At 39.9% G+C, this 21,201-nt stretch overlaps 1 protein-coding gene across 2 annotated transcripts in view; it reads right to left on the reverse strand.

Annotated features, from left to right (window-relative positions):
- Positions 1–21,201, reverse strand: part of FBH1 (F-box DNA helicase 1) — a 1,264,666-nt gene that overhangs the window by 86,369 nt on the left and 1,157,096 nt on the right. For both annotated transcript variants that reach the window (XM_044088820.1, XM_044088821.1), the window contains one exon: positions 1,082–1,207. In XM_044088820.1, coding sequence (XP_043944755.1) covers positions 1,082–1,207 — 126 coding nt within the window. The remainder of the gene's footprint in view (positions 1–1,081; positions 1,208–21,201) is intronic.

The following is a 21,201-nucleotide window of genomic DNA, read 5'->3' on the forward strand; positions in this document are numbered from 1 at the left end:
ACCTGTAATTAGTAAATCACTGAACAAAAATAGGACACATTTCGTTATTCAAAGAAATAAACAATGAAACAATTTTAAGAAAGTAAAGACGATGTTTAAAAGTAAAAAGACACAAATTTCTTAAAACATTACTTAAGCCTGTTATACACTAAAATAAGTTAAAATAAAATATAATCTGGTCAGGCTGGCTTTAATTGTGTTCTGCATCTGAAGATTTTGCCATTTTGGGAGGTACTACATACAGTCAATCTATACAATCTGAACATCAGAATTCTGTGAAAAACAACCCAAAAAAATCAGGACCCCCAAATTGAAGTCCACAGCAAACCAAGAAAACATCACTTGCTCTAAGGTGTGGTGATATCAGAGTAGACACAGCCCCACAGCAATACTTTCTTGCCTGTCAAAATTTGTCTTTTAGGCTATTTTTGTGGGATTCTTGACTTTGTAATTTAGTTATTCGAGAAGGCATCGTATTATTCTAAAGTTATTTATATATATATATATATATATATATATATATATATATATATATACACACACATTAAATATTTCATAAATTAAATTAAATGCAGCCTACAAAATATATGCAAGAATGAACATAATCCCAGCAGTCCTGTTTTTTTGTTTTTTTTTTTTTTTTTAAACCAAGGTCCAAATAAATAATTAATTATGGACTGGCTATGCTGTTTTTTTTATTTTTTTAAGCTTAATGCCTATGCATTTCGAATGCCAACCAGGCATTTTTTTCTTACCTTAACTTTAACCTAAAAAACAGTCAGGGAGCACTGCTGTAGCTTTGCTGTAATGTTACACATTCATGTTTTGTACAGGTACACGTGGTTAACTTATTAAACTTTATCCAACTTTATCCTTTCAGTCCAACCACTTTAAAAATGCTGCTTGTACGGTCAGGTATGCAAGACACACTCCATTTTCATTTATCTTTTTTCTTTACAACTGTAGTTGCTTTTATTCTATGTGGCTTATTTGTGTTAAAATTACTTTTATCACCTTCAACTATTAAAGTAATCACCCCAGTACAATACCAATAGTGAATGACTGAATGAGTATTACTTACCAAGTTTCAGTTCAGGAATTCTCCAAAGATTATGCTTTGCACAAGGAATTTTCAAAAAGTCATCTGTTAATTTTACTGTGTCAAATTCCAGGCCTTTTGCTTTGTGAACAGTACTTAAAATGACATCTAGAAGAAAAACAGGCAATTTTCCAGTCAGACAGCTTTTCTTTTTCACACAGACTGTTCTTTAAATCACAAAAAAAGCCTTTTACTTTAGTTTATACTTGCAGATGTTTTTCTTCCCCAAAATGGAACATATTAAGAAATGTGTAAATGTCAATTACACTGCAAGCCTAAAACAAATCTTTTTAAATCAATCCAGGTCTACATCAGTTTACCTGCACTTACATGTTTTGTGTATTGCTGTATTCAAACTTGCCCATGTCTTCACACTTACCTTCATGGGGGAAAGTGCAAACTCTAACAATTTTCTCTAGATACCATGCTTGCTCTAGACAGCTGAAAGGGTGAGTAGAATCCCAAAAGCCTTTGTTTAACTTCTCTAATCAGCCATCCACACCATCATTTCTATGATGACTCTACCTACAAATATGGATTTCCAATATCCTTGAACAAAGGCATTCGACAAACTGTAAAAAACAGATTTAGCAGTATTGCCTCTTAGTTACTGACACATTTCTTTCCAGAAATTACATCTCTCTCTCTGCCTCTAATGAAATAATGGCATACTGTGTGCTCATCTCCTTGTAAAAAGCAGTTAACTTAGCATTATAGTTTGTCATTTAAATACCTAAGTGTCAGAATATAAGACATACAGTTCACACATTAACAGTAATACATTACAAGCAGAAAGTAATGGACATATTCATATGGTAGTTAATTTACGAAATGTCTCCTCCTTGATCTGTACCTGGTTGAGTAATACTTCTCCACCAGTCAGAATTTCACATTTTTTCAGCTGCATCCTGTAATCAAGGAGGTCTGTACACCAGCTGATGCATACCGTAATATAAAGTCTCCACAGCCTGTCAAGTTTACTTCCTAGCCACCAAGAAGCCTCCTGTTCTAAAGCAAGAACTAATACCCATTTCATGCCACACTGGTAAAAATTATACTCGTCTTTTACAGGGAATTCATGCAGCACTACTACAGTATGACTAACGTGGAAGGGTACTGAAGCAATACCCGACCTAACTAAAATCACAGGGTGTGGGAATGTGCAAGTCCTACAGGAATGCAGTGGCATGGGCTGTTTTACTTCTCAAGAAGATGACCAGCATATAACACCTACAGAATGCATGACTGGAGGGCCAAGTTGCTGTTCCACAGAAATTCTGAGTTCAGGCATTAATAAAAAAAAGGCTGCAGCAAAACAGGCTACCTTGATGGAACGGAATGGCTGACCTATTTCTGGACAAGCTGACTAGCATAAAGCACATACAGAATAGATGAATAGAGGTCCACGCTGCTGTTACACAAATATTTTGAGTTTGGACTTTACTGAAAAGGCCTGTAGCAATAGAGGCTGCCTTGATAGAATGTGCTCTAATCTGGATTTGTAGCACTTTTTCATGGTGTCTGTAACCAAGGACACTACAACCTCATCAGCCATTTAGACAAGGTTTGCTAAGAAAAAGGTCTTCCTGTTTACCAAGCACGAAGGATACAAACAGTAGATCGGTCTCCATAAAATCCTTTGTTCCATTTACTTAAACTCTTAGTTGTCTATCCACATGCAAGAGGTACACGACTTTTTCCTCCTTTTTTCTGGGGGGGGGAGGGTTTGGAAAGAAAACTGTAAACTGTAAAAAACTGACTGAATGTCAGTTCCTAGACCACAAATAAATGACAGACTGGTCCTAAGGCCAACCCCATCATTATGGAAAACTATGCAAGGAGCTCTGCAGATAAAGGCTTGCATGTCTGAAATATTTCTGTCAACAGTAATGGATATCAGAAACAGCAGTAAAGAAAATTAAAACTTACTTATGAGGCTGTTAGTTCAAAAGCTACAACATTTAGCCTTTCCAAAACAAAATTCAAGTCTCATTGAAAAGGCAATGATTTCCTTTGTAGTCACAAATGCAAACCCCCCCTTTCAATACAACATAGATGGCACAGCAGCTAAATATGGCTCTAATGACAAGCAAACTGAAGTGGCAAATAATTTACTGCCTAAAGGCTGATGCCAGAGATGTATAATAAGCTGAAAATCAAATCTGAGTAGAAAAATGAGATTTATTAGCAGTAGGTTCCTTGGCCTACTTCTGCTGTGGCATCAGGGTTCTAGCTTCAGGTCTGCAAGACACAAAATTGAGTGTATCAGGGTACCATGTTGATGCAAAAGAAAACTGAAATGTAGGAATAGAATCTGAGGCTCATGCTGCTGAATTCCCCAAGTATAGATCACCACAATTGTTTTGGCAAGAGCAACTAAGATCAAGCAGGCTTTGTCCTGTATGTTTCTGCATCACTTTTAGTATCAGAGATGGGGGCTAAAGGCATAAAAAAGAGGCCATTTACCCCAAGAGATACAAATGTACTCACCTGTAAGGTGTTTTTTTATAATACCCCAAATAAAATTTTGGAATCTGGCTGTTTACCTCAGAAGCAAAGCAGTCCAGTTCTGGAGTGCCCCAGAATATGTCCAGTTTGTGAAACATCTCTGGATCCATCTTCATCTCATGGGGGTGGGGGACAGACCAGCTGAGATGGACTACACTTGGGACAAAGCTAAATGCTCTGACCTAAGGACAGGCACAAAACCACTTTAGCTAGTTCATCCGCATGGTAATAAGGGGTTGCCCCTTGGTTGTTGGCATCCAACTTCACTATGGTACTATCCATGACTAATCTGATGATGTTTAGTTTTAAGGCTGGCTTGATGACCTGAAGTACATAAATAATGGCTAACATCTCACTGCTACTGACATGCTTGCCTTTGTCTCTGCTGTTCCAGTTGTCACGGACTCTCAAAGAACCCAGCTGTACCCTCCAAAGTCTAATCTTGAAACATACATAGCTAAGATCTGGATCAAGAAAAGGCATTCTTGGATCACCCTCTGTCTGTGCTGTATACTAATGGAAGTCACTGTAAAATGATGAGATAATGGGGATTACTCTCTTGAGGAAGTTCAGGTACAGGCACCACAGAATACATAGGTACCAGTGCACTTTACTTGTGGGTAACTTTGCCAAGGGAATCACGAGGATTGAAAAGGTCATCTATCTAAGAGTTTTCAGGATAGTCTTTACAGTTATGGAAGGAGGGGTGATAGCCTGTGAGAGAATCAAAGTGATCATTACCATTTTATTTCTCCCTTTGAACAGAAAACTGCAGGGTTTTTTTTTTTGCATCCAATATGGTGCACATGAAACATTTGGTTTGTGAGGTACTAAGGCTAGATTTCTTTTGGATGAGGGAAATCCTCAATCTGGTGAAGCTCTGGACAGTGTATTTTTGTGTGGTGTTCAAATCCTTTGTAGAGTTTGCCTGAATCAGGCAGTTAGCCACAAAAGAGTAAATGTGAATGCCTACTTGCCTGAGGTAGGTAATACCTTGGGAGGAGTGAAACACCAAAGTTACAAAGAGATGAATTAAAAAAATGCTCTGATGGTGCTAGGAACTGGTGAAATCTGATGTATTCCCTGAAAATGGGAACATCTAGTTACACATCTTTCATTGCCCACAGTAACCATAAGAACTGCTAGAACAAAAAAGGTAGAAGGAACCGAAGGTGGAGTAACCAGAATTAACTTTCCATTTGGAAACTGTCTAACCTTAAAAAATGTCTGAAACTGGTCTCCAAGAAATGCCCTTTCTTGGAACATGTAGTCTGGTGCAGCTTTGCCTTTTCTCCCTATGAGGTGCTCTCATCATGGATGCCAAGGCTCATGTTTTTTTAGAACTTGCTGGAAATACTTGGTCTGGGAAATTTATTTATTTATTTGCAGTTTGCTTGTTAGGGTGATCCATTGGGCCACTAGGAGCCCATTTTCAATGGAGTCCTGGGGAGAAAAGCTCCAAGACAGTACAGTATTATAAAATTACATTATAATACACACAATTATAAAAATTACAAAATACAATATTTAAGATAATATATAAAATTATTATATGAGAATTAGAAAAAAAAATGCATGGTAACAACAGTTGCAGAAAATTGGTAATTGAGGGAGCAGATACTTGAATAAATCCTCACTAACAAATTAAGGATCTCACAGAGAATTGTATTTCTTAAAGGAATTATACGGTTAGTAGAGGCTTTTAGCAGATGTAATTAGCTGTACAGACCAGCAAAGCTAAGGAATTTATGTAGGATGGGAACAAGAGCATTCCCATTGTGAGGTTAGGTATGAGTGAAGTAAGGTTTTGAAAATAGAGAGTCTGTTATTTGTACGGATAATTGGAGGTAGAGAATTCCAGTGGCGTGCAAGACAGAAGGATAGAAGAAGTTTATCTGGAGTGCGTGCAGATTTATTTAACTCTATTAGATTTTGGGAGTTGGATCGAAGACATCTGTTAGGTAAATGCATTTGGAAGGTGGAGACAAGGGAGGGGCAGACAGTGAGGCTGAAAATGAGCTTATGTGTTTGGATAAGTTGAATATAGGTGAGATAATTGGGCAACTCAAGCCAGTTCAGTTGGTGAAGGGAAATGCAGTGATGGGTATTTCATCTGTGGCAAGTTGCAAATTTAGAAATTTTAGGTAACAGGAGGAAAGTTTTGACCTGAGGAAGGATTGCAGATTAGTAAAGATAGATGCACCATACATAAGGGAAGGGGTATGGTATGTCTTAGCAAGAATGAGCCTGGTGGAGGGAGTGATAAAATGGTTGTGGCGGTAAAGCATGCCAAGAGTCATAGTTTTTTTGATATTTGCATAAAGATGGCTGTCGAACTTTAGCTGATCATCAATGAGGATTCCTAGCAGTTTAGCTGTGGAGACTATTTCTAGAGTGGTGTTATTTTGGCTGGTGATAAGAGAAAGAGTTTTTCTCGAGGTGCTGCTTTTAGAGGGGAGAAATATCATTAGTTTAATCTTGGTTGCATTCAGTACTAGATGGTTGTGTAGCATTTGGCAGAAGACAAAACGTCTTGAGTTAGACTTATTAATGTGGAAGTGGAGGTGGCAGAGCATATTACTGTCGAGTCATCAGTGTATTGGATGAGGCTGGTGTTAGGGATGGCATGACAGAAGTCATTAATAAAAATATTGAACAGAAAGGGACCTAGAATTGAGCCCTGGGGCACACCTGTGGAAGTGCTTAGGAATGGTAAAATAGCTTTATTCCACCTAACTGCTTGTTGCCTATTTGATAGGTAGCTGGTGAACCAGTTGAGAGAGGAGTGGGATAGGTTTAGTTGTGAGAGTTTAGTTAGGACAGGGTTGTGACAGATTGTGTTGGAAGGCCTTACAGAGGTCAAGGAAGAGGGTGGATACAATACGACTGGAGTCACGGGCTTTGTTTATGGTTTCCAGGAAAGAGAGGAGGGCGGTAGTGGTGCTATGGTCTGGGCGGAATTCATGCTGGGTGGGAGTAAGAAGGTTGTTATCTATGAGATAGGGAAGGAGTTGAAATTGAATGCATTTTTCAAGAAGTTTTGAAATTGGGGATAAGATAGCAATGGGACGGAAGTTTGAGATACCATTATTTTTACCATGCTTGTGGAGTGAAATAATACAGGCCTTTTTCCATAGCTGGGGAACATGAGACTCTGAAATTGATTGATTTAGTAGGATGCAGATAGGGAAAGCAACGGCATCTGCAGCTATTTTTAGGAAGTAGGAGGGTATGCCATCAGGGGCATTAGAACATGGCTTCAAGTTTAGTTGAAGTCTTTTTATAGTTGAGATGGGGATGGGGTTCATGGAGAAGGGGGGAGGTGGAAAGCTAGAGGAACTGAAGGAGAAGGGGATCTGTGATGGTACATGTGGGGAAGGTGGATTATTAGTGAAGGATGATGTTAGTTTGGCAATGGAGTTGATAAAGAAAGAGTTGAATTGCATAGCTATGTCTGAGTCGGAGGCATTTGGGTCGGGACGTGGGTTTTCTTTTTTACCTGGGTTAAGGAGAGAGGAGATTCCATTCCAGAATTTTCTGGGGTTATTGTTGTGACTGGCTTGGAGTGTGGATAAATAGGCATTATGGTCTGATATATAATAAGTTTTTTAACTTTATTGCAAAGTGTTTTATAATCATTACGTAAGATTATAGTTTTAGTTTTATGCTGAAGTTTCCAAGCTTTATCACGGAGTCGCATAGTGGCTAGGGTATTCTTGGTTAGCCAGGGGACAGAGTTAGTTTTTATACGTTTTGTTTTCCAGGGGACAAAGGAGTCTAGCAGGTTTAAGAAGATTGTATTAAAATAGGTAACAGCATTTTCTAGGGATAAAGTTTTTAGTGGATTCCAGTTGGTTCTTTTTAGTGCGTTTGAGAATTCATTGTGGTTGAAGTTTTTTAGGTGCCGAATAGTGGTGTAGATATGGGTTAGTTGTGGGCAGGAAGGAAAACTATGAGCAAACGTGGGAAGCTGGTCGCCTAGTGGGTCAGGAAGGGTACCACTATCAGAAATATAATGGGGATGGGACACCAGAATCCAGTCTAGGGGGCTACCGGAGAGGAGGTCTTTAGAAGGTCTAGTTGTGGAATTAATAAGCTGAGTGAAATTATACAGATTTATGTTTAGGGAATTAGCTGGGGATTGAATATTGTCCCAACTGATGTTAACATCACCCAAGATTATGGTTTCATTGGTGATACTGGTACAGAGTCAGGAGAGAATGTCCCTGAGGATTGAGATATTGTCGCCGGGAGGGATACAGTGAGACAATGCATATTAGCTTATGTTTATTTACTTGAAGAAGGGCTAGAATTAATTCAGCCTTGCCAAATTTGAGAATAGGTTTAGAGTAGGGGGTAACTGAGAGGCATAAGGAGTAGAGGAAAGCAACACCTCCCCCTTTTTTATGCGTTCTATCTTTTCAGATAATACTAAAGTTGGGAGGAGTTATTTCAGAGTCTAATAAATGAGGTTTAAGCCAGGTTTCGGAGATGGAAAACATATCAGGTTTATTATGGAGAAGCCAGGCATGGAGGTTAGGGATTTTGTTACATATGCCCTGAGCATTTAGTGCTGTTATGTGGAGGGATTTGGTAGCTGAGTGGGGGGGGGGGGGGGGGCTGAGATGGGGAATTAGAGTTATGTGAGGGAGAAGGATCAGGGTTTGGGTGAATGTCACTAGAGACGATGACAGAGATGAAATGATGAATGTAAGGGAAGAGGTTTTTAAGCAACTTAGTAACTATTATATGGGTTATAAGCTTTATGGAGATTGGGCTAGTATATACAGGAATTGTATTTTTGGGCTGAGGTAATAATTTATAGTCAAATAGTGTGATATTGTTGAGGGGGTAGAGGCTAGGGGATATGCAGGTGTAGGAGTGTGTGTGTGTGTGTTAAACAGGATGAGATATATGAGTGAAGTGAGGGAGAGAGATTGGCGGAGAGAGGTGTGGTAAGACAGTTCAAGTAGAATAAGGAAGTGAGACTTAGTGTTGGAGTTAGGAGAGAGGCTAGTTTGGTTGTCATGGTATTTATTTTGATGAGGTTGGAGGTAGGTTTAAGCTGAGATGGTAGTGTCTAGGAGAGATTGGATATTGTGGAGTCAGCAAGGTGGGGCTGGAGTAATGTATGTGTTAGACTGGGTAATTTGATTATGGGAGTATAGGATGAAGGGAGAAAGTGTTCTGAACTAGATTCTGTACTTGGTTTAATTTTTTTCCCAACTGCCTTACCCTTTTCCTGTTATTGACAAATGACTGGTACCACAGCCATAGCTTAAAAACACAATGCCAAGAAATGCGTAACAGTTCCTTTTTGGGGAAGTCAGACACCCAGAAAAACTACCTCATTAGTAAACACCCCTAAAAGTTCATAGGTGTTTACTAAGCTAATGATCACAAGGGCCTTTTAAAGTCTAGACATGCACCCCAAATCTACGACAAGTTCTGATGCCCTTAATAAATGTAAGCAGGGGCCTGGGAGATGAACCATTTACAGTAACTGAGTTCATTAGAGACATACAGTGGATATAAAAAGTGCACACACCTCTGTTAAAATGCCAGATTTTTGTGATATAAAAAAATGAGACCACAACAAACCATTACAAAACTTTTCCCACCTTTAATGTGACCTACAGCCTGTACAATTCAATTGAAAAACAAATCTGTTAGGGGGAAAAATATATAAAAAATAAAAAACGTAAAATAAGCTGGTTGCATAAGTGTGCACACCTTTAAACTAATACTTTGTTGAAGCACCTTTTGATTTAATAACACCATTCAGTCTTCTTTCGACCAACAACATGTATCTATGCTAGTAAGAAAATCATTGTGTCACTCAACTTATAAGTAAGGGCATGGTATGTAGGTCCAGGGAATTCATCGTGCCATTGTGTTCAGCCCTCATCAGACCCATCATAGAGTATAATGCCACTTTTAGCATATACTGACCAGGCACATGCAACAACTGGAATGTCCACAGAGGTTCCTCACAAAAAGAATACAGAGCACTAACAGAATGTCCTCTGCAAACTGCCTCAAAGCCCTATCTCAATACTGTTTTTTACAGACAGCTAAGAGGCAATTTATGCCTGGCATACAAGGCAGTCTTGGATCCCGCTCTGATGCACCTTTTGCATATTTGCAAAAATGAACAGCACCAGAAATTCTAGATCTAAGCATTTAAACTTTGCTAGTAAATTAAATAGGACACGTTGGAGGAACAGCTATGTATCTCAGAGAATCCCCATTCTCTGGAATAGGATTCCCATTCATGTGCAGCAGAGCCCTTCTCTAACCCTATTTAGCTCAATCTGGACCAGGAGATGGAAAATCAGAAATCCATCCCTGATCTGACACCTATGTCCCTGATGGACAGAAGCAACCATTAACTCATGCCCTAAATAACACACAATCCTTAAAATAACTTAAGACACAATAACTCATGAAATACACTCAGGTTTCCTGGCTAGGCATATAAAGGTCCCAGTGGTCGTATTTCACCCAGTAAAGGATCTGACATCATGGACATGTACTTTTCCACTTTATCTGCAGCCAATTTGATGGATATGGGTATAGAGACAAAATAACAGTTATCTGATGTTCACTGACAACTATGCAATCTTCAAAGAAACAAATACAGTACATGAGATGTGTATATACACACTGTCACAGGAGGCAGAACTCTCATGTACCAACACTCAAAATAACAATCTGGTTGCCTGAAACATACCACTATGCCCACACACATAGTACGTACCCCACAAACAGATATAAACCAACTTATGCTGAGGCACTTAAAAGTAATCTTCCCAAACTCTAAAGACCTTCCAGACATTCTACCTGCAGAAATTATCCTCAGAGAACCCAAAAGCACTCAACAGAATTAACACCCAATACTGTGCACACAGCCACATCCAGTGAAGCCTCACTTAACAAGCCTATAAGGCAAGCCAATGGTCTTCCCAGGTCTCTAGTCACAGAGAACACACTGGCAGTTCAAGCCTTTGCTACCTTCCACACATTTAGACCAGCAACTGCACAGACAGGGACTAAAGGTGGATGTCAATCTACATCAATAATAAGCATACCTCTAGGTTAGTTAAACAGGGTGATGCACATCCAGATTACTATAGACAAAGTACCATATCATATTCTAGCAAGCTATAGGTCCCCTCTATGTCAAACAAAATCCATAGCTCATACTTAGACCTACTCCAAATGGTCACCATTCAACCAAATATTATACTCATGGGACACTTTAATTATCCCTCTGTAAACTGTGAATCCTATATGATCCCAAATTTGCAGGATCAGAGATTCCGAGACTTTGTAAACTCAAATGACCTGCACCAGTTAGTGCACAAGCCTACTAGAGGTACAAACATATTGGACTTGACACTCGCAAATATGACAGAATGCTGCATCTCCAGTGCATGTCTTTTCTTGAAAGGTCAGAACACAAAATGAGAATAAATTCTGTAACCCCAGCAAACCCTGTAACAATTAGAACCTACACCAAGGCAAACTACCTTTTATTAAATGATAACCTGTCAAAATTCCAAGCCCATCCAAACCCAGATAACAAAGCAGTCTATGTGGAATTACTCACAGAAGTTCTGTACAACTATGGCAATGACTGCATACAAGCTGCAGTGCCTAAGTACGCCCAAGACTAACTCAAAAACAAACCATGCTGGTGGAATCCAAAACTAAACAAGTTGTACAACAAAAGATAAAAAATCATAGTTAAAATTAGGAACAGTAACACCAAAAAAGATAAAACCTCTCTTATCAAAATGAATAGATAACTAAGAGAACTAAATAAGTTTGATGAAGGCAAATTATGAGTTACAGATAACATCCCAGCCCAAGGAAAACCCATAAGGCTTTCTCCGTCCAAAACCTCAAAGGCAGCACACAACAGTGTGCCAAACCGTTGGTAAATGAAGCCACATTCATGGAACCAGCAAATATAGCAAATCTGGCCGACAAAGTCAGCTCTAACTTTATGTTCCCCTCTCACCCCCAGCCACCCCCCAAAGAAACACCATCTAACATAATCCCTCCAACTATCAGTATGGAGCAGGTCTTAGAGATGCCCTCTATGGTCAAGAATACAGCTTCAACGGACCCCGATAATATCCTAGGATACCTCCTAAATAGCCTAAAATATGACCTATCAGGGCCAGTGGTGTCACTATTCAACCACAGCCTCTACTCAAGTACAATGTCATGTACATGGGGGAACCGTTGCTCTACACCAGTAATCAACTCCTCCCTGGTCAGATCTGACCACAAGCTAATCACCATGGATATCCAGATCTCACCCTCACCCCCCCTAAAGGAAACCACTGTAAAAAAAAACTGCAGAGGGGTTGAAAACGGATTAGGAGTATGGAATCATGCCAATGGCAATGGAGAGGCTTTTGGACTTTGATTTTAACACGTGGTTGGCGTGATGGGTTTTTACTGTTGAGCCAACTCCACAACAAGAACAACTTTCCTACAGAGGTATTATTTATGCACTAAAAGACAAATTAGTCAAGTACAAATCACTGACTTTAGACAACTGGTTTCTCAAACAGTATTTGGACAAAAAACAAGTCCCTAAGGCACTGAGACCTACCAAATTTCCTAATAATATCCTTGAAGGGACTGTCTTTTTTAATGAATTGGTAGAAGTTTTTAATGAATGTGGCCTCAAGGTTTTGCAAATTATTATTAAAAACAATTTACTGGTGATGGATAAATTACATAAGGAAATAGTAGAACTCAATAGTAAAGCTGAAGCGGATTTGTTGCATTCAGTTAATGATTTTAGGTTAAAGTATGTTAATATGTTCAAAGATGTTGATAATATGGTTGAGAAAAATAAAAAGGGAAAAATCAAGAAGTTACAGAGGGATAATAACGATTATCAGAGCGGGCGGGCCTATTCTTCTTTTTTACCTAAATCTGCTAGCATGAATTCTAGGTCCTAGGAAAGATCCCTGGGAGAGGTTGATAATTTTGATAATTGGGCACGTATTTTTTCTGGAGACAATTTTCGACAAGGAGACCAGGATGGGGGCCCTTTAGGTCAACATCCAGTGAGAAGGTCCCCGAGGCTGCAAAATCAATCCACCAACCCACTTATGCCCAAGTCACCAGATGTTACTCCAACCGGAATAGAGTTCAGGGGCGGCAGGGGCAGGAGGAATTAGATTTCCATCCAGCACACAGAATTTTGGTTGAAGGAGCAGTACATTCTTATAAGGATTTCCATATATTTAACTATAGTGAAACTGAGCTTGCAGTTACAAATTTTGAGTAATTTCAAAAAAGGTTTACCTTTGTACCTAGTAGGTCAGGGTCTGTGGCTAAAATGGTTTTGGATACAAAACTATTTGTCAGGAATTTAAACTTGGAAGTTCTTCTTGGGGAGTCCCCCACTCCAGAGGCTAGTAACAGGCTTAAGAAAAAGAGTACTTTTAAACCCCCCCAACCCATTCGGTATTGGCTAACTTTGAAGCTTTGGTTGAGCGGGACATCTGTTCCAAGTTCGGGGGAACTAGAAATAGGCCTTATGTCCTCAGTAATCTTAGTAGGGGGGGAAAGCATTGTTAAATGACACTAGTAGAAACCATAATATCGAGGTTATGAAACCGGATAAGGGGGGAGGGGTGATTCTTATGCAAGACTGGATTTATATATCCAAGATGTTAGACATCCTTCATGGAGAGGGTCAATTTTCAAGAGGTATCCAGAAATGAAATCAATTTAGCGTACGGGAACTTGGATATGGTCCTGCATGACAATTTGCTTTAAGGCGCTATTGACCAGCAGTTACACAAATCTTTTAGGTTCCCAAAACCAGTGATTCTAGCTATATTTGGGATCCCTAAGACCCATAAAGATGCACAGGATCCCCCACTAAGACCCATTGTTTCTTCTGCCGGGTCCAAGACTCAGCCTTTGGCCATATATGTGAACCATAAATTCAAACCATTTTATGGGTTGTACCACCATATTCTTATTGATTCTTGGGACTTTTTGTCCAAGTTCAAGGACAGTGAATTTGATCCCAGTTATATTTTTCTTACGGTGGATATCAAAGATTTATTCAGTGTCATACATCACGATACAGGATTGGGCTGGTTGAAGAAATTATTGTGGAGTTTGTTTTTTTTATCCCCTGTTGATTTTCGTTTAGTTTTGGAGAATACGGAACTGGTTTTGAAGAACAACTTTTTGTTTTTCCAGGGCAGATATTATAATCAGATCGGGGGAGTAGCTATGGGGGCCTCATGTGCCCCCCATATTTGCTAATATAGTCCTTTTATTTTGGGAAAAAAACAGTTTATTTTCACCTCCCCTTTTTATGACCATATCAAATGTTATTTCCGTTTCCTGGATGATATTTTTATCATTTGGAAGGGACCAGAAGATATGATTAGTCCCTTTTTATATTATATCAATCACACTACCAGTTTCTTGGAGTTTACCTCCAGTGCTGCAGGGGATGTTACACATTTTTTGGATGTACACATCCAGTAGGATTTTCACCACAATAAATATGTGTCTACTTTATATTGTAAAATCATTTTTCCAACTCATACCTTCACTATTTAAGTGAGCACCCTAGGGTTCAAAAAAGGAACACTGTCAAGGGACAAATGGTCAGAGCAGCTCATATGACTTCACTTAAGGAGGACCTTATATTAGAATTAAAATATATAGGGAAGCTCTTTGTGAGGCATGGATATCCTGAAGATCTGATGGCCTCTGTCACCGAAGGTATTTTACAGGAATGGGGAATTTGATACACCCCTATCCTTTCCCTTGTCAGTGTGAGTGGTTCAGTGGATGACATGGTAGTTGAGACATCATTTAGATGTGGGGTGTGTGGAAATTCTTCTCGTGTTAAAGAAATATACTTCATGTTGGATTTTCACCAGGATATTTATCTTGTACAAGATATCATCCAAAATTATTGGTGCATGTTTGGTAGTATGCCGAACAGCTTGGAGGTCTTTACGAAGAAGATGAAGTTTAGTCTTAGAAGAGGGTGGAATTTAAAGAACGTGTTTGAGGGCTTGAAGCTCATGGCAGTCCTTGAAGGTAGGGGTTGGTCCCCACAAATGTGGGAGATGCCCCCAGTGCCCATTTCTTGCCAACACAGAGGTATTAAGTTTGGGATATCCTGTAGGGACCTTGAAAGCTGGGGGATATTTTAATTGCCACAGTAAGGGGGTGGTTTATTTGCCATACTGTTCCTCTTGTTTTGCATTCTACATTGGTAAAACTGAAAGGATGCTGAAACAGAGGATCTATGAACATACATATGATATTTCTAAGCAAAAGGAGAATAATGCATTATTTAAACATACACTCAAGTGTGGCAATTATAGATTCAAATTCTGGGTTCTTGAACAGGGTAAACATTTTGAAAGAGGCGGGGACTGGGAAACCAGTCTTGAGTACTGTGAATTAATGTGGCAGCTCATGGGTGCCGGAACCATAGAGCGAGGGGGAGGGAGAGCCCCCCACTTTTACAGCTGCAAGACCCAGACCAAATGAAGGACTATTGTGTGCATTGCATGCTAACATAAGCTCAAAAAAGTGCCCGGAAATTATAGCCTGCATTAAGATCACAACAACCTGCGCGGTAAGGATAGATTTTGTCTTATGTTTTACATAGGAGGTCCGTTGTTGCAAAGCTTAAAGCAGTGGACAGTTGTTGTAAAGCTTAAAGCAGGAGGTCCGTTTATGTCAACTTTAAGCAGGGAGTCTGTTTATGTCAGCTTATGTCAGCTTTATGCAGGAGGTCCGTTGTTGTAAAGCTTTAAGCAGGAGGTCCATTGTTGTAAAGCTTAAAGCAGAGGTCCGTTGTTGTAAAGCTTAAAGCAGAGGTCCGCTGTTGTAAAGCTTAAAGCAGAGGTCCGCTGTTGTAAAGCTTAAAGCAGGAGGTCCTTTGTTGTAAAGCTTAAAGCAGGAGGTCCTTTGTTGTAAAGCTTAAAGCAGGAGGTCCTTTGTTGTATAGCTTAAAGCAGGAGGTCCGTTGCTGCAAAGCTTAAAGCAGAGGTCCGTTGTAGTAAAGCTTAAAGCAGGAGGTCCTTTTATGTCAGCTCTAAGCAGGAGGTCTATTGTTGTAAAACTTTAAGCAGGAGGTCCGTTGTTGTAAAGCTTAGGTCTGCTTATGCCCCAATTACTTATAACTGGTGGTTAGACGTACCCAGCCACAAACGCTGTACCTTAGGTACAGAAGCCTGTATTCTCTACCCACACCACCACTTCCATTCAGGGAGTTGAGTCCATAGCTCTCAACTGTCTACAATTTCACTGTTTCACAAAATATTATATTTGGCTTATACTTTTTGTCTGTTCCTCTTAAAATTTGTGGTTTTCTGGCAAATCAGTGAGGATGGAATTCACTACATAATGATAGCCCTTTAAGTTTCAGTCTTCCTTTTTTTGAAAAGACATGGTAACAGGACACTATCTTAGCAATGTTCCAAGATTATACAAGCAATATTTAAAATGTGCCCCTGGTTTTGGGACTTTGCCCCCACCATAATACATTTTGGCTTTTTCCAGATTTCTTCTGCTGTGAAATTGACAGCTTTATTTGTGTCAAGTGGATGGTGCAGTGGTAGTGTTTTTGCCTCACAGCAAGAGGTTCTCTGCTTTGATTCTTGGCTGAGGTGCCTTCTGTGTGGAGTCTGTATGACCTCCGTATGTTTGTGTGGGTTTTCTCTGGGTGCTCTGATTTCCTCCCATCTTACAAAGACATATGTCTGGAGCATTTCTCCCTGTGCCTCTGCTGACAATTGGCTTTGTTCCAAGTTGGTCTTTCCCGGTAAACAAATGTTAAAGCTTCAGGGGAAGAGAAGTTTAGTACTGCTTATTCCAAGTCTGTTTGCATTGTTAGTAGCACAACAGGTAGGGTAGCCTTACATTTAATGGAGAAGGCCGTGGGTTCTGCTCCCACAGTGTGCAGATGGATCGCTGGTACTGCACTGTTTTGTACTTTAAAGGGAGTGAATGCTGCAGTCCTGTGAATGTCTTCCTTTGGAGGAATTACCTAGTAACTATGAACCTGTCATGAGTTTGCCATCCATTCCCTATTGCAGTATTACTAGCCTACCATTTTTAATGTAACATAGGCAATTTATTCTTCAAAAGCAACAGCCTCTTTATTTGCAGATGAAACGATGAAATATATAAAGTTGTTTCCTAGCAACAACTTCTTCATTAGTTACAGATCACTTTAATGTGGAATTATTTACATGACTTACTTCTGCAGAGATTTTGCATATTTACTGATATTGGTGGATTGTGATGACAAAAGGTTGAGTGGTCTTCTATGGTTGAAATTTTCTGAAATGGGTAGTGCTGTCATTGGTTCATACATTTTGTTTCATTGCTTACTAGAAGACTGTTCAAAACTGAATAGGACTGCAGGATTGCCCTTCATGCCACTAATGGATATAGGCAGTTCCTAAATGATGCATCCTTTACATGGGTCCCCTCAAATTATCTATGGAATGATCACAGTTATTCATACTAGAGCTAATATACAATTATCAGCCATGGGATAGGTAAGACCAATCAGAAAATGTTTATTCAAGCACCAAAACAGAATTGGCTAAGCTTAAAATCTCCTCCAAGTGAACCTATGTTGTGGTAGTAAATAGTTATAAAAAACTGCCCTTTTTAGATCACTAAGTGCCCCTCTCACCCCCCCCCCCCCCCAGTCTTCAACAGCTTCCGGCACCTATGTGGGAAGGTGAGGTTAAATGCTTGCTCCTTCCCTGGGCTGAATGAGCATTATTCCATTTTACCAGCATTAAAAAGGAGGACTCTCAGATAATCTGGAGAGTCTTATTAACGTTTAGACATTTTTTAATATTTTCAGTGTATATAATTGTGTGTGTGTGTATATATATATATATATATATATATATATATATATATATACACACACACACACACACACACACACACATATATATATATATATATATATATATATATATATATATATATATTAATTATATTTATAATTGTCATAGGCTATACACAGGTTGAGTTGTTTATATGTTTTCATATGTTTTAAAATTTATATAGTATTTTGGTTTATGTCACCTTTTTCTCATGCATGGTTTTTGTTGCTCCTTAGCTTTCCACCAATGAAATGGTTGTTTGAATAGTGATTGGACTATTTAAGGGCTGTATTAAAAGAACTGCTTTATTCTGATGAAGTTCCCTTGTGGAAAGAAAGTGCTAAGTCTGCATGTATCCTTGGATTATTAAACTTTTGTTTAGAGACCTTTGAGTAATTCTTTGGTTCTTCCTCGTAACCAGTGTGCCTACTGCGTGATTTTTTGGTTACTGTAAAAAAACTTCTCCAAAAACAATTTTGGGCTTCTAAAAACAGAAGTGGCTAACTTCACAACACCCATGCAAATGGAAAATAAGTGCATGACTGATTAATCATACACCAATGCACTGTATGAGCACATACACAAGTGCATGGAACGGGCCATACCAAACAGAACCAAGACCCTCTCCTCCAAAAAAGGAAGCCAATCTGGTGGTTCCCCCACCATAAACAAACTCTACTACAGAAGGAAAAAACTGTTGCAGAAAAGGGTGAAGTCCCAACACTGGAAAAACTCCTCTGTTAGCCTCAGCAAAAAACTGAGATCCATCATCAAATCCTCTAAAGCTAGCTATGAAAACAAAATTGCTGCAGATTCTAAATACAACCACAAGGTATTCTATAATTACGTCAAGAATCTACATGACAATACTCAGATCTGCTTTGAGTTACAGCACAATGGCAGCACATATACAGAACCAACTGATATTGCCAGGTTCAGTGCGAACTTTATCCCCTTTTCACCCCCTAAAGGGCTTATCACAATACCCAAAGAATGCCAAGTCCCTATTATCACGGCTACACAGGTAAAAAACGCACTGTCCAAAGCCAAGAATACAGCTTCCATGGGACCTGATAATATCTCTGGCTGTGTTCTACATGAATTACAAAGTGAACTGGCACCACACCTGAGTACCCTGTTCAATCACAGCCTCATTTCAGGCTTTGTTCCTACTGAATGGTGCACTGCTATGGTAATCCCACTCCACAAAGGGGGAGCGACTACAGACCCCGGGAACTACCGCCCATTAGCCTGACGAGTCTGACATGTAAGGCTATGGAGCGCATTATCATGGACCTTATAAATAAAGACATAGGGAATCTCCAAACCACCCAATATGGGTTTGTGAAAGGTAGTTCATGCCTGCTCTACCTGATAGACTTCTTCGAGTCTGTCACCAGAGCTGTGGATGAGGGCTACTGACCAGTTACAAGTGGTGTCCCACAGGGATCGGTCCTAGGTCCTCTCTTGTTTGGCATCTACTTCTCTGAAGTTCAAGCCAACACAAAGGGACTCTCACTGACCAGGTTCGCAGATGACTGCAAACTGGGAGCCATTATTGATTCTCCAACTGATGTAGACATTCTGCAAAAAGGCCTCACTGACACAAGTGACTGGTGCCAGAACCATGGCCTTAAGCTCAATGCCAAAAAATGCATTGTCATTCCCTTTGGGAAAAATTCGGTGTCCATGAACTACCACATAGGTGGTAGTCCACTAAACACTGAAGGTGTGATAAGAGACCTGCGGACGCAGGTTGACAGCAACCTCTCCTTTGATAACCACATTGCCACTGTAGTCAGAAAGTCCTTATATGTGGCACATCTCATTACAAAAGGTTTCTCATCCAGGAAGAAAGAAGTCATAATCCCTCTCTACTCGTCCTTCATTAGACCTAATATAGAATACAATGCTCCATTTGGTATGTACCTCACTAGACAACTACAATTCGAAAGGCCACAAAAATACCTCACTAAGAGGATCTTAGGCCTTAGACACATGCCCTATACGGACGGACTAAAAAAAAAAATCCAGCTATACTCTGTCTCTTATTGCCTACTTAGAAGCGATCTCTGCTTGACCTACAAAGCCATGTCTGACCCAGAGCTGCTAGATATGCTACACCTAAAGAAATCCCAATCCCTCTGTGCCATACACTCCGGGGACTTTAAACTCATTACCACAATAAACAGAACATGCTGGATGGGCAGGTTCCTAACCCAGAGACTTCCCATACTCTTGAACAAATTTTCCATTCACGTCAAGCAGAGCACTTCACTGACCCTCTTTAAGAGAAATTCTGACGAGTGGGTGGGCAACAGAAAGCTCACCCCAGGGATCACTTCAGTGGCCAAGCTTGACACGGGCACTGGGAACTAACTTTGGGTGGCATGATGCCGGGGAATCTTCTTGGGCTAGGCTTATACAGGCTCCAGGGCCGTTAGCCTAGTACACAGCTATTATGAAAGGTAGACTGCAGAAGTCATCCCTTTGCACAAGGGCAGTCCATCATCAGATCCTGGGAACTACAAACCCATTAGTCCGACTATTCTCATATACAAAGCCATGGAAATGATTAACGCAGGAAACTTTCAGACACTGGAACCAACCCATTTGGTTTTATCAAATGCAGGTCATGCCTACTAAATCTGGTGAATATCTCTGAGATTGTCGTTAAGAGAATTAATAAGGTGAAATGGTGCATACTGCACTGACCGAGTTAAGGCATTTGATACAATGCCCTACTTGGGAATTGCATTAACAAAAAAAAAAAAAAAAAAAACCCTGCAGAATTAGGCATAAACACCTACGTAACTCACTGGACAGCCAGCTGACTCATAGACAGAACCCAATAAGTTTGGCTGGTAACCAGTGGAGTCCTCGAAGGCTGTGAGTTGGGTCCACTCCTTTTTGGCATCTATTTTTTTGCAGTCAAGTCCAAAGGCAAGGGCCTCTGGCTTACCAAGTTTGCAGATGATTGCAAGCTAGGAGCAATCACAGAAACCTCTCAATATACTAACATCTTATAGGAAGGTCTAACACAGACAAATGACTGGTGCCAAAGCCATGGTTTAAAACTCAATGCCGAAGAATGCATAATAGTACCTTTTGGAAAGATGGATACCCAAGGAAAATACCTCGTTGATAAAACACCCTTAAAAGTAGACAAAGCAGTTGAGGATTTGGAGACCCATGTAGATAGTAACCTGGCTTTTGACCAACATGTCTCTGAGGTTGTAAGAAAATCATTCTAGGTCTCTCAACTTATAAGTAAGGGCATAGCATCTAGGTCCAGGGAAGTCATCGTGTCAGCCATTATCAGACCTGAGTATATTGCCCCTTTTGGTATGCACCTGATAAGGCACATGCAACTAGAACATCCAAAGGGTTCCTCACAAAAATATAGTTTATAAACACAATGTCCTACGCAGATTGCCTCAAAGCCCTACCTCAATACGCTGTTTCTTACAGACTGCTGAGAGGCAATTTATGCCTGGCATACAAGGCATCCTTGGATCCCACTGTGATGGACCTTTTGCATATCCACAAAATGAACAGCACCAGAACTACTAGATCTGAGGATTTAAACTGCTTGCTTCTTAAACAGGACACGTTGGAGGGACAGGTATGCATCTCAGAAAATCCCCAGTCTCTAGAATAGGCATG

This window comes from Protopterus annectens, chromosome 11.part0 (assembly GCF_019279795.1).
Source record: "Protopterus annectens isolate FY-2018-M chromosome 11.part0, PAN1.0, whole genome shotgun sequence".
Taxonomy (NCBI): domain Eukaryota; kingdom Metazoa; phylum Chordata; order Ceratodontiformes; family Protopteridae; genus Protopterus; species Protopterus annectens.